General features: G+C 43.6%; 2 protein-coding genes across 2 annotated transcripts; both read left to right on the top strand.

Annotated features, from left to right (window-relative positions):
- The first annotated feature begins 1401 nt into the window (after nucleotides 1-1401).
- On the top strand, nucleotides 1402-3157 carry LOC132265799 (putative fatty acyl-CoA reductase CG8303). Its single transcript, XM_059766575.1, has 4 exons — nucleotides 1402-2104; nucleotides 2173-2620; nucleotides 2679-2936; nucleotides 2998-3157. The coding sequence occupies exons 1-4, from the start codon at nucleotides 1402-1404 to the stop codon at nucleotides 3155-3157; spliced, it is 1569 nt and encodes a 522-aa protein (XP_059622558.1).
- Nucleotides 3158-5375: 2218 nt separating this feature from the next.
- Nucleotides 5376-11068, top strand: LOC132265797 (putative fatty acyl-CoA reductase CG8303). Its single transcript, XM_059766574.1, has 3 exons — nucleotides 5376-6046; nucleotides 6111-6222; nucleotides 10838-11068. Exons 1-3 carry the CDS (start codon nucleotides 5376-5378, stop codon nucleotides 11066-11068), a joined length of 1014 nt encoding a protein of 337 aa, XP_059622557.1.
- The last annotated feature ends 2047 nt before the right edge of the window (nucleotides 11069-13115 follow it).

Below are 13115 nucleotides of genomic sequence, written 5' to 3'. Positions count from 1 at the left end.
AAAATGAGTGTATTCAACACGGGGAGCCGAAAATTCAAATGAGCACTGCAAGTGTGACCAATATTGCAAATTGCTTGCAAACCATTGCAATTAAGACGATTGATGATTTGCCATTCGAGCCATTAAATTGCTCCTCATGTGATTGTATTATTCGGAGAGGTCGCGATTTTGCAATTTGTGAAGGGTAAGAAATGGCGGAGACGGCAAGAAAATATTCTTGGGTGATATAAAATTTGCATTTGACTTGTTATACAAAATGTGCAGAGAAAACCTTCCAATGTTTGTTGGCATTATTTACATATTTTAATGAGCATGACTGTGCCGTGGAGAAATTTCTGAGCTCTCTGACAAATCTAATTGGACGAGAGTTGGGAATGCATAAAAAAAAACTTTATTCAATATAATCTCTGGGCTGCTGCGCGGCTGAAGAAGCTGAGCAAATTTGCTGCTCTTCTTCTCTGCGAAGGGATTTAGGCGAGTGATTTGAATGACGCACTGACGAGGAACTTCCACAGCCATGAGAGGAATCCATATCAATGCGTTAGAGTGTTTTATTCTTGGGTGATTGATTCTCCTTGCGAGGCCCTTTTAATTATTCCAGGATGATTATTTACATGATGTAACGAGTGGGTAAATGATGTTATTATTTGTAGTGCGCGGGCTGGAAGGCACCTTAATGACCATTTAATTGCATACTTAAGGTCCTGCCCTGTTCACCTCTTTTCCCGCCCCTGAAACCACCACTCGCCGAGAGGGTGTCGAACGAGGAGCAGGCAATTAACGCGCGGCTTTTCCATCTCTTGCAGCTGATTATATCCGTCATTTAGTACCACACAACAACAATTAATGAGTCCGCGTATGATGATGATGACGTGAATAATTTGCCGCTGGTCACTCACCGGCTCAGTGGTATTGCGATGAAATATAAATAGACCGAACTCGCCATTTAGAGCTTTTAGCTTGACCAATTGCACAAAATCCAGCAATTAACAGTGCTTCTCTTATGGTGAAATTTCCGAAGATAATAGCTCACATGAAGATACCCGAAGATAGCCGCTCTTCAAGCCGTGTGTGAATTATTCCTCAAAGTAAAAGCTCCGACTGTATAGTCACTTTTCATGTTTTCTCCCCCAAAAGAGTCCAGTTCACCAAACCTCATGGCACACGTTGTTGATTACAGCTCTGCAAGAATGAATAAATACATAATTAAGGAATATCATAACACGATGAGGAACGTCATTTCCGATTTTTTTTTAAATACAATAATTACCATTTTTGCCAGTAACCCAAATTCGACGTATTTATAACGCTCGATCGAAAAACTCAATTCCTCAGTTGTTATTGGACTCTTCGCTGATCAGCAATTGGATTACCAGTGAAAGTTCCATGTGACAAATCACCATGGATAAATTGTGTAGGATCAAAGACTACTTCTCCGGACGCAGTGTGCTGTTGACGGGCGGCACGGGCTTCATTGGCATGGCGCTGATTGAGGGATTGCTGAGCGCCAGCCCGGATCTGGGGTGCGTCTTTGTGCTGGTGCGCGAGAAGCGAGGCATGTCGCCGGAGGAGCGCGTGGCGCGGCTGCTGAGCAGCGAGATCTTCGCGCACCTGTCCGCCGAGGCGCTGGCCAAGGTGGTGCCGGTGGTCGGCGAGCTGACGGCCGAGAACCTGGGCCTGAGTGCCGCCGTCCTGGCGCAGATCCGCGACAGCGTGAGTGTCGTGATCCACAACGCGGGTCTCATCAAGTTCAATCGCACTCTGGCCGAGGCTGTGCAGATGAACGTGCTGAGCACTCTTCGCTGCATTGATCTAGCCAAGAGCCTCCGCCATCTCTCTGCCTTCATCTACTCATCTACGGCGTTGTCCAACTCGAATATTGCTGGTCGTGTTCGTGAGTTGGTGTACAAGACTAAGCGAAGTCCTCGGGAAATGATCAAATTGTCACTCGAGACACCCTCCAGATTAAACAAGGTGTTTGAGATCGGAGATAACATGATGGAAGGGCATCAGAACTCTTATACCTACTCTAAGCAGTTGGCGGAGAACCTTATCCTCGAGGAGATGGCAGGACTTCCAGCAGGAATAGTCAGGCCTTCGTTAGGTAAACATCTTGATGTCACGAGTATTCCTGGTCTATGAACTGATTGATAAATCGATGTATTTTAACAGTTTATGGTTTCTACGATCATCCGATTCGTGGTTGGCTAGGCAATTCGAAGAGTAGTCACTGTGGCTTCATCAAAGGCTATATGAAAGGAGCTCTAAGATCGTGGTTTGGAGATGCCAAATTGATAAACTGGTGCGTTCCCTGTGATTACGTCGTGAAAGGAACTCTAGCTTTAGCAGTGTCACTGGGAACGAAACCAGAACCTGAGAGACGCCTTCAAATCATTCACACATCAAATAATAAAAGCATCAATCCGCTAACCATGCAAGACTTCTGCAATGTCATGAATGAGGAATCGTGGAAGAATCCTTGCGACTCCTACTTATTCCTGCCCAGATGCAAACCAAGAGTTGGATGGAGAGCTGATCTGTATCTGATCCTCAACTACTTGTTCGCCCTGATGTTCTACATTCCGGATCACTTGTTCAATTTCTCACCTGGATGGATAACGTAAGTGCTTGGCTCTAATTGATCCTTGTCTTTAGTGCAAAGACACTCTTTTTTTCAGTGGTCCAAATATGATTGTCCTGCAACACAAGGCTAGCAAATACTTCGCTGGACTCAGTACTTGTCTCGACGATCTGGAAATAACCAACTGTCAGGCTCTGTCGGAAAGTCTGCACAGTGATGATCAGAAGGCATATTCCTTTGATATGGCAAAAGTGAACTGGAATAGGATGTTTGGGAGCTGCATCAGCTGGACTAGGAAATACTACTACAAGGATTCCTGCAGCGTAACTTGGATGCATAGAATCGTGCAAGTTGCGTAAGTTGAGAACATCTCAATAAGTTCATTTATTCTAAGTCTGCTTTTGTTCATTTTGCAGATGCCTAACCGTTGAAGCCATGTGGTACTTCAGTATCTTCTTCGGCACAACGCTTGCTATCCTGATTCTCGGCTTCCTTTTGGAGTACACTTTTCTGTATGTTCTCCTGGTGGGGCTAACCCTTGGACTAGGCTTCTCCGGATTCGTTCTATGGCTATAATTTACATTTATTTCTAGTTTTTCGTGTTTTGCTTACGTCTTTTGCTGATTGAATCACTTCTATCGATGACCGGAAACAATAATACATCAAAACATGTTTTTGCAACTTGAGATCTTATTTGGGTTTTTGCAGCAAACATCGCAATCAATCAAAATACTCCGTAAAGATTCCGTTGATTCTTGAATTGGTCTTTAGAAAAAACTCCTACGCGTCTGCAGCATCATCTCATGCGTAATCACAAAGTGTATTGGCAAATTTACATTAATTGAGGTTCTTCACGATTTTGAGGATTACGAAATGAGCTTTTAAGGGCTTAATTGGCCCAGGTTGCTGTGTGATTGATGGAAGGGAATTGGTGCGACCTTAAGAATTACCTTTCATTTTAAGAGCAATAGAATGTTATATGGAGACTATCCAAAGTCTGTTTGTGTCAACAATTGCTTCCCAGTGACTCTAAACGATCGCGTCTCACGCGTGAAAGTTTCTACGTCTATTAATACAGACAAAATAATAATGAAAACGTGCATTTTTCGGCTAATTTAATGTCTTTTCTGAGCCATTTTGCAGCACAGTTTGTTTTCACTGACCAGAAATCCAGCCTTGGACTGTCTATCGTGCTTCTTGATCGTAATCATTTTTTTTCTTCACCCAAACACTTACAAGAACAGAAAGAGGTGCTGGACAAAAAAGTCGCAAAGTATAATCATTGGAGCTTTATGACGCTCATAAATACATTGGTAGCATTTAAACGTATTGAGAGTGTCGGTGTCTCATGGCGAAATGCTTTGGTGGGTCAGGAAGATGTTAGATATCTTCTTGGATGCAAACAATAACACATTCTGTGCCCTGAAATTGCACCAAAATCATTGATATTTCGACACTTATGTGCCGAAAAAATGCTGTCTAATAGTTTATTGCCCTACGTCGACCTCAGCATGATGTTTTTTTCTTCCCATATGAGTTGCTCGCAAGATTGTACAGAACACTTTATACTATTTGAAATTTTTTACTTGCCGGAATTCTCCAAACGAGTTATTATTATTTTTTTACCCAAGTTCATTGGGAACGAGTGTATAAATAGCTGCTAAAGTGGAGGCTCAAGTTTTAGTCAGTGTCTACCTGTGAAACACAATTGTGGCTCATTCTCTGTGATACTCTCATTACAAGCATTAGACAATGGATAGCAAATTGTCGCGGTTCCGGGACTACTTCTCCGGACGCAGTGTGTTGCTGACGGGCGGCACGGGCTTCATCGGCATGGCGCTGATTGAGGGATTGCTGAGCGCCAGCCCGGATCTGGGGCGCGTCTTTGTGCTGGTGCGCGAGAAGCGAGGCATGTCGCCGGAGGAGCGCGTGGCGCGGCTGCTGAGCAGCGAGATCTTCGCGCACCTGTCCGCCGAGGCGCTGGCCAAGGTGGTGCCGGTGGTCGGCGAGCTGACGGCCGAGAACCTGGGCCTGAGCGCCGCCGTCCTGGCGCAGATCCGCGACAACGTGAGTGTCGTGATCCACAACGCGGGTCTCATCAAGTTCAACCGCACTCTGGCCGAGGCTGTGCAGATGAACGTGCTGAGCACTCTTCGCTGCATTGATCTAGCCAAGAGTCTCCGCCATCTCTCTGCCTTCATCTACTCATCCACGGCTCTGGCCAACTCCAATGTGGACGGATGTATTCGCGAGGAAGTGTACAGAACTAAGCAATCTCCCAGGGAAATGATCAAATTGTCACTCGAGTCGCCATCAGTCCTTGATCGAGTGTCTGAGAGAAAAGATGAATTTATTGAGGGTCACGAAAACACCTACTCATACACTAAACAATTGGCGGAGAATCTGATCCTCGAGGAGATGGCAGGACTTCCAGTAGGAATTGTCAGACCTTCACTGGGTAAAAAGCATTATTGTTTTAATTTGTGTGCGTTGATGTTTGAAAGTGAAATTGAATGAAACCAGTTTCGTGTGATTCACACACAGAAAAAAGTTTCGTGCATAAGAACATGTTTTTCGGCACTGTAATGCGAAGCTAATGTTATGATTGTGTGTTTGTTGGCTTAAACTATGCGTGATAATGAGAATAGTTCGTATTTCAGTTCGCTATGAGTAATGAAATCTGGTTTTTTTGTGCATGCGCAATTTAGAATGTTTTTCCTCCAAGACAACTCAAATTAAAATCATAATTCTTCCTGCAGTTTATGGCTTCTACAATCACAAAATCCCCGGTTGGATGGGCACCTCGAAGAGTGGTCACTGTGGATTTATCCGGTTATTCGTCAAAGGATCTGCAAGATGTGTTTTTGGAAAGCCCAAGAGCATCATTTTCGCCGTGCCATGCGATCACGTCGTAAATTCCACACTAGCATTGACTGTTGCTGTCGCCACGCGTTCCTCTCCATCGAAAGCACCAGAAATCATCCACGCAACTAATAACCCAAAAGTCTGCCCACTGACCGTGCAAGAAATGGCGGACATTCTCAATGAGGAGGTGTGGAAGAATCCCTGCGATTCGTATCCATTTCTGCCCAGATGCAAAGTTAGAAATGGTCTTCGGGCGGACCTTTACTTCCTTGTGTCGTACGTCATAGCTTTGCTATTCCACTTCCCGGAGAGAATCTTCAATCTGAGCCCCCCGTGGATGAGGGGTACTCACTTGGTGGAGCTGCAGAACAAGGGTCGAAAGTACTTCACGGAGATCTCCAACTGCATATCCGACGTGAACATTGAGAAGTACGTGGAGCTGACGAACAGACTCCATCCGGAGGACTTCGATCGGTGGTCCTTCAATCCAGCGCACGTGGACTTTAGGAGGCTCTTCGCCAGCAGCATCAGCTGGACGAGGCAGTACTACTACAAGGACTCCAACAGCGTCACGTGGATGCACAGAGTGGTCCAGAGATGGTAATTGCGATGCTTCTATTAGCCTTTGAGCCTCTTTTCACTCTCCGTTTCTTTTGTCTTTCAGCTTCCTGATGCTGGAGTTTTTTAGTTACGTCACTGTCTTTGTCATCACCGTGATTCTCCTATTTCTCCTAACAAATTCTTGGCTAATTGGTCCAGTGGTGGGCATATTGCTGGTGGTTTTCATATATTGGGTGTAATTGGTAGATTCAGTCGTAGTGTTTTTTTATGGGAGATTAGACAAGAAAAAAACTGGAAAATACACTTGAGAATGCTTAAGAATATTTGTGTATGACACAATCCGACTCAGAAAACATTTGATAAAAGTGATTTTAGCTGCAAAGCAGAGATAAACAGAATATATTTCCCCATTAACTTCAACAATTGCATGAGTAATGCCGAAAAAAAGGATCTATGGCAAAGAATAAATGAATGTTTAACAGTGAAATTGTGTGTATTTATTTTCCACATACACACTCCTCGGCAATGAGGGTTTTCCAATGTAGAGAGAGAGAGAGAGAAAAAAAATCATGCAAAAATGAAAGCAGATATCCTGTGTTTTCATTAAACAGAGCCCCTTTCTTCGTCCCCGGGCACCGCCGTGCCCTCTTAAATTGCCCCACACGTTCAAAAATGCCCACCGTTATTATGGAATCGCTTCCCATTTTGTTGTTACATACATATTTACACATTTATTGCGATAATCAACAGTGACGGACAAATGAAAGGCTGTAATTAAATTTGGCAGTGTGATCAACAGCCCCATCGCGACTGATACAATATGGGGCGCGCTAAGGGCGGATGGGGTGAGAGCGGGGTATGAGTGATTCGGGTGAATATAAATGAACAGTTCATGAGTGATTGTGATAATGAAATACAAGTATAGATCTATTTGGGTAGCATTATATGCATTTTTGCCAATCATCCATCCAGGCAAAAATACAGCCATTGCACCCCAAACTGAACTTGGACAAATTTGACAATTTTTTATCCGCACCGCGACACTGTCATTGAGCCAGATCGAATGTGAACACATGAATTTGCACGTTAAACTCACGAGAATTCCAATTAACTCCTAAATTTGGGCATAACAACAGAATGGATGTATTTATCAGTAAAATAGATTGATGTACATGGAAGAATATAATATCATAATTCAATGCTAAAGTCGAAAAACATTGATTTTTAATTGAACATTTCATATAGAACATGAAAAATAAAATTCACATTGAATTTAGTCAGGACACATTTTGAGAACAGATTGCAAAAAAAAAGTCTTCAATGTTTCAACAGAGAGATCTTAATTACCTTGTTTCATTGCGACCACAAGCTTTTCCGCAGTGTGTGATTGAATTGAAAATTCTCCACCCCATCCAGTGTATTCGTATCAAACTGTTTCCATTCAGCAAACAATCTTCACCACTTTCAGCCACCCAATCCGGTGTGTTCTTTGGTCAACAAGCGTGTGTTTAAATAAAGAGAAAATTTCATTAGCCCACCCATGTAGATCCCGGTGTGAGAGCAAGAAAATAAGCTCCACAGACTTGGCGGAAGTTGAGAACATTTTCGCTAATACACTCTTTCGAGGGGGGGAAGCGCAAATGCAAAGGCCAAAAAAGCTTCGCTGTAGGGTGAACCGCCCTTGCAATTTATTTTGCACTCCGTCGTGTGTGTGTGTGTGTGTGTGTGTGAATTGCAGAAGAGGAGAAAATAAAAATTTCACATGACTTTTTTCCTCCTATTCTCCGCATCCTTTCCTCCGAATTTCTCCTCCGACTGTCCCGCTCGCATCCGTGCGATGCATATAGCTTAACTCTCTCGCTCGCCGGTCAAGTTGTTCATCGCATCGGGCTTTTTTGTCGAGCTTTTTCGCTGCAAGAGTGGTTGGGGCTGGGGGAGAGGGTGAAAATTTTGCTGTATTTTTTCAATCTTCTCCTTTTTTGCCGTCCTTTTGTTGTCCATGGCGGGCGATGTGGGTGGCAAAAAGAGGCGCACACATAAACTAACCAACACAAACATGCCCACCCCACATGAGCACTCACATGGGGGGTTGGCACTTTCCCGGAAGAGCGCGAGAGAGAGACGCTTTTTTGCCGGCAAACACAAACGAATACATCACCGCCGAAGAGGCTGGACAATCTCTACTCGGCCTTTTTCCCTCGTCCATATTGCCATTCTGGGAGGGGTTGGGGGGTTCTGAAAAATTGGATGGAAATATCATTAAATTGAAGTGTCCCCACGGACCATTCCCTCGCAATCCATCGCGCCAATGTTTCATTTTCTTCCCAGATTTTTCCAGCGAATCGACTCCACTGGGAGTCGTGAATTCTCAATTAGTGACGGAAAATACACAAATAAGCCAGTATTATCGGAGATTTTTTCCCTTAATCCCCTTTTTCGAAGGGATTTTTTTTTTTACCATAGAAGATGACGATTGGAGCGTCATTTTGCCGATTGTATAGTTTAAATATCCAACATTTTTTGACTACTTTACAAATCTGTGTAACAAACTAATGTTTAAATGCAATAAAAGCACTGTAGTTTAGGATCTTGTAGTTCATTCTAGTCATATTTTCATGTGCTTTGAAGTTTTCTTCAACGTCAAATTGCTTCAACTGAAATAAACGCTTCAGTGGAATTGTTTTCTCGTCTCTGTCTCAGCATTTAATGTCATTTATTGGACTGAATTGTGTTGATTCACGTTGTCTCGAATGCTCTCGATCTGTGAATGATAATGATAATCCCAACAGACTCTGTGCTTTTAATTAATAGCAAAGTAAAACATGGTTTATTTAGTCATAAATTGTCTCTCATGATCGGAGGTGGTCAATCGGATTTTAAATTTTTATCCCGCCACTTCCTTTGCCACCCCCACTGCATGTGGGCCAGAAAAATCGTCCAGCATCCATCCCAGAGAGGGGGTGGCAGGGGTGTCCCGGATCAATGGGTGTGATTGGGGGGTGGTGGTTGTATTTTTCGAGCGAATGAAAATTTATTTGGCATTGATTTCCGTCGCAAACGAGAACCGCGTGTGCCAATGTTTCCTGCCTAGATAATTTTGCATATGTCATCATTTTGTTAATTACAATTTTACACCCCACAGACGCCTGGCGCCCGCCCACCCCCTGCGCGATCAGTGGCTCCTGGTGCACTTTTATCCAGTCAAATAGAGGTGAAGGCTGCCGCGAGTGTTGCAGCCGATTTTCGCACCGCCCCCCCCCCCCCCCGGTTGTCGACCCCGCGTGACATCACTCACCTCAAGCGCCAGTGTGAACATGGGGGCGACCGAGCCCCCTGGGCAGGGCAGAGTGTGGGACATGGCCCAAAAATACATTGCGAGATAATTCACCCAATTGTGCTGCAATATACGAATTTTTGGCGTAGAGACGAAATTTCATTTCAGATGTATCCTCTTTTTTCCTGGGCCGCGCTCTACTCGCGGGGCGACAAAGTGCGGTTATCGGAGGGGGGGTGAAAAAAAGCGAGGGTGGCGCATCGAGAATGAGGGAGATGAACGAATTGAATAAAAAGTCACCCACAGAAATGAATTTCCAATCTGCAAGGGACTTCCTGAATTACACCGACATGCAGGCACTGTTTTATAACAGTCAAAAATGACATGAACCACGAAATTTGAATCAATCAACTCACACCAAACATCCATTGAATTGCTCATAATGGACAAATCTCTCTCAATGCACTCCTTTATGTGCTAAACTTTTGACATCTTTAAAAATATTCCCAGTGAGTTTCCATGGCTTGTCTTCATTATTCTCCTAGAACACCTCCGTTGCCAATTATTGCTCTTGACAGAAAGACTTGGAAAAAGCCATGGATAAGAATGAGATGGGTGTAATACTGAGAGTCAATAATCAACAATTATAAAGGGGAGAAGAGTAATTTAATTAGACCATTTACCGCATCCTTTGTCAAAAGATGCAGACGAAGAGCGCGAAAATTGGCATCAAAAGGAAGTTTGTACAAGACTCCCGCAGCTACTTTTTCACTTAATTAGTAAAAACACATCTTCTGATTTAGCAATGGCTTCTCCCATTTTGTCTTATTATTCAAATTCATCCATGAAAGTCAAGGAGTGTGACGAGGAGCCCAAACTTTCGCCCTTGTTATTCTAATTGAGTCACTTGCCGAGTGTATAATTAAAGATTTTATTTATTTTCACAATTATCCACAGTTGGTGTGTAAATATTGTGCGCGCCAGGGAGTTGTGGAAATTTCAAGAAAATCTCCTCACAAGGTGGGTTCGAGTCCGGGCTGAGCCACTCGCGTTGAGGAATTTTTCTCCTGAATTGAATTGGTCAGCTTGACCGGCGTTTGTGTTTCGTGGAAAAAAGCGCTCTCTGCGGCGCAGAAATACTGTCCGACGGCATTCCTCGCGGTGGGAGTGGAAGAAAAGTCTGTGCGGAAGTGAGGAGAGGGCGCCTGTATCGGTGTTGTTGTGAGTCGCGCGAAAGTTTGTGCGGAAAAGTTGATGCTGTTTTTTTTTCATCTGCTGTACTTCTCCTCTGCGAGGCTCCACATTCGGCGCAGTGTTTGCCACTCTCTTTCCCCGGCACAGGATGCCCACCCGACACCCCCACCCCCGGTGTGAGTCTGTGGTGTGTGAGTGTGCAACGGAGCAGTTTTGCTTTTCACTCCGAAATGCCCGTCATCTGACCGAACCAATCGACGTCCGCGTGGCCACTGTTTTTTTGCAGTGAAAAAAGTAATGCCATTTTATATTGACCAATCGACATCGAAAAAAATGCACTCTCGGACTTTTTTGCTTGGCAGCGCGGCCAGGAAGAGGAGAATCTGCAGCTGTATTTGTGGGGAAAACGGAGAAAGCTCATGTGGACCAGGGAAAAAATCAGGGCGGCCAAATCGCGGACTCAGACTCTTTCACTCCTCATGTGTGGCGACGTTCGATCGTCCGGACACTGGCCGGGAAATTTAATTACTCTCATCCGCAGTGATAAGAAAGGATTAGCAGGAGATTATGGCGGATATGAGGCTAAGACATAATGCTCTTGATGGTTTTCATTGTTCTTTCCTTATTGCAAATAAATTGTTCTCTTCTTTAAGATGTTTTTCACAGAATCTTCGATTGCTCGCTTGGCAGAGAAAGCCTTTTAGCCCCGCCCAATTGATTGCTCCGCCCATTTTCTGATATAAATCAAAATAAAATTTCCCAATACGAAATCACTTATCAATCCACTAAGCATTTAATTCTATTCTTGTCGTTTTTATGTTTCAATTGAATGCTTTCAGAGTGTTGTGTTACCATCTTCATTACCCTAATTAAGAGCACCCCAAGTCTCACTTTTGCCGCAATTTTCACGCCACCCGCTGAAGGAAAACATTTGATGAGGAAAAAAAGATCAGTTCCCGAGTCCTTTTGTGTGTCGCACGTGCTCGTGTTTATCCTTTGCTGGACCCACAGAGAGTGGTGAATGGCAAAAAAGGCTCCCTCAGTGAATAAAAGTGAAAACTTTTCAACCCTTAAATCATGTTCTCACCCCATAAATAAGCTGTGGAGCAGCTGAACGATCAGCCAGAGATTGTCGGGAAGAGGGTGAAAGTTGTCGATGGGGAGAAATTTTACACTTGCCGCGCCACACTTGAAAGTTCGCCCTCTTTGGCGACGCTGAGGTCTGGGCGGCGTGCGCCCCAACCGCCTGGAGAGCAGAAAGCGAAACTCCGCCGCGTGAGACGGAATCCCTCGCCCAGAAACTCATGGGGTTGAAAGAGAAAACTCGGGAGAAAGTTGGGTGAGATGCTCTGCCGAAATGTGGCGCGTGAGGGTGGAAAATAGCGACTCTCAGTGAGTGCACAAGGGGTGGGCTCTCTCTCTATCCCCGGGATGGGGGTTGTGAGTCAATTAAAATAAAATAAACCACAACATTTTCATCATGAGACATGGCAATAAAAATTAAACAGGGGCAATAATTTCTGTGATTTTGACAATGCACGAAGGGTGGAAATTCTGCTGAGTATTATTGTTATTTTGGCAGATGATTACGCTAAAGGATATTGAGGGTGAAATTCTTTAAATATATATACTTCATAATATGCATCATACTTATTGTCAGTCTTCTACATAATTTACAATTTATTCGATTGACAAAGATTGGGCGCAGGAAATGAATCGGAAAAGTCTGCGTTGTGCTACATTTGTCTGTACATTTGCCCTGTGGCAAAAAAGCTCCTGTTAAATGTTAAAGAGGTGATATAAATGAGGGGAAATTTCATGATAATATCCTCACTTTGCATATTTCGATAAAAAAAAAGTGTGTGCTGAATTACGTGAAACGTGTATTTATGCCAAATACGATCATCATTGTCAATTCCTAGATGCCGTGAATAATTTTAATTTATGCTAAAGAGCCCATCATCGACGGGAGGATTTATTACAGGGAATTTATTACACAAACAATAACATAGGCTGTGCGGGAGAGATTTATACATTAATTTCCTCCCGCCAATATCACCGAAAATACTGGGGCATGTAAATTGAAATAATACACACCAATTTCAGAGATGATTTTGATGCTTGAGATGGGCGAAAGAATTGAAAAGAAAAAAAAAAAGAAAATGTGGTGCTAAATAATAATTTGTGACGCACTTTTTCACATGAAGGAAATTCAATTTGAATTGGTCAGAATTGCAAATCGTTTTCACGCAGAATTAGGGTGCGTCCCTCTTTTTAATTACCAACGTGAGTGTGCGTGAAGCAAGATTGATTGTAAATTGCATTAGAAAAGCAATTTTATTAAGCGAAATTTATGTGACTTGAATATTCAATTTCGTATTAATTTCCATGATGAATTGGAGGGTTGACATTAGTCACACTATAGTGACCATTTTGCTATGATTTTTTCCCCCTTGATTTATCCATCCAACCGCCGCCTTTTGGCTCCCCCGCAAATCCCAAAGCACCACAAGTGGATTTTATTTGTGATTTCGTATGTGTGACAATCGAGACGAAGTCTCTGAGTACGAGTTTCGGGGGGATTGACAACTCGAGAGCTGTGATACTTTCCACCCCTCCAAATGCGTCTGGCTTGTTGTT

Source organism: Phlebotomus argentipes, unplaced genomic scaffold (assembly GCF_947086385.1).
Source record: "Phlebotomus argentipes unplaced genomic scaffold, Phlebotomus argentipes genome assembly contig_5, whole genome shotgun sequence".
Taxonomy (NCBI): Eukaryota; Metazoa; Arthropoda; class Insecta; order Diptera; family Psychodidae; genus Phlebotomus; species Phlebotomus argentipes.
This window is presented reverse-complemented; position numbering and strand designations above follow the sequence as displayed.

Excerpts from the sequence above, each read along its gene's own strand:
- LOC132265799 (XM_059766575.1), top strand. The coding sequence starts at position 1,402 with ATGGATAAATTGTGTAGGATCAAAGACTACTTCTCCGGACGCAGTGTG. Across the intron at positions 2,105-2,172 it reads AATAGTCAGGCCTTCGTTAG|TTTATGGTTTCTACGATCAT; the intron begins GTAAACATCTTG and ends GTATTTTAACAG. Across the intron at positions 2,937-2,997 it reads CATAGAATCGTGCAAGTTGC|ATGCCTAACCGTTGAAGCCA; the intron begins GTAAGTTGAGAA and ends TTCATTTTGCAG.
- LOC132265797 (XM_059766574.1), top strand. The coding sequence starts at position 5,376 with ATGGGCACCTCGAAGAGTGGTCACTGTGGATTTATCCGGTTATTCGTC. Across the intron at positions 6,047-6,110 it reads CACAGAGTGGTCCAGAGATG|CTTCCTGATGCTGGAGTTTT; the intron begins GTAATTGCGATG and ends TTTGTCTTTCAG. Across the intron at positions 6,223-10,837 it reads CAGTGGTGGGCATATTGCTG|CGCGGCCAGGAAGAGGAGAA; the intron begins GTGGTTTTCATA and ends TTTGCTTGGCAG.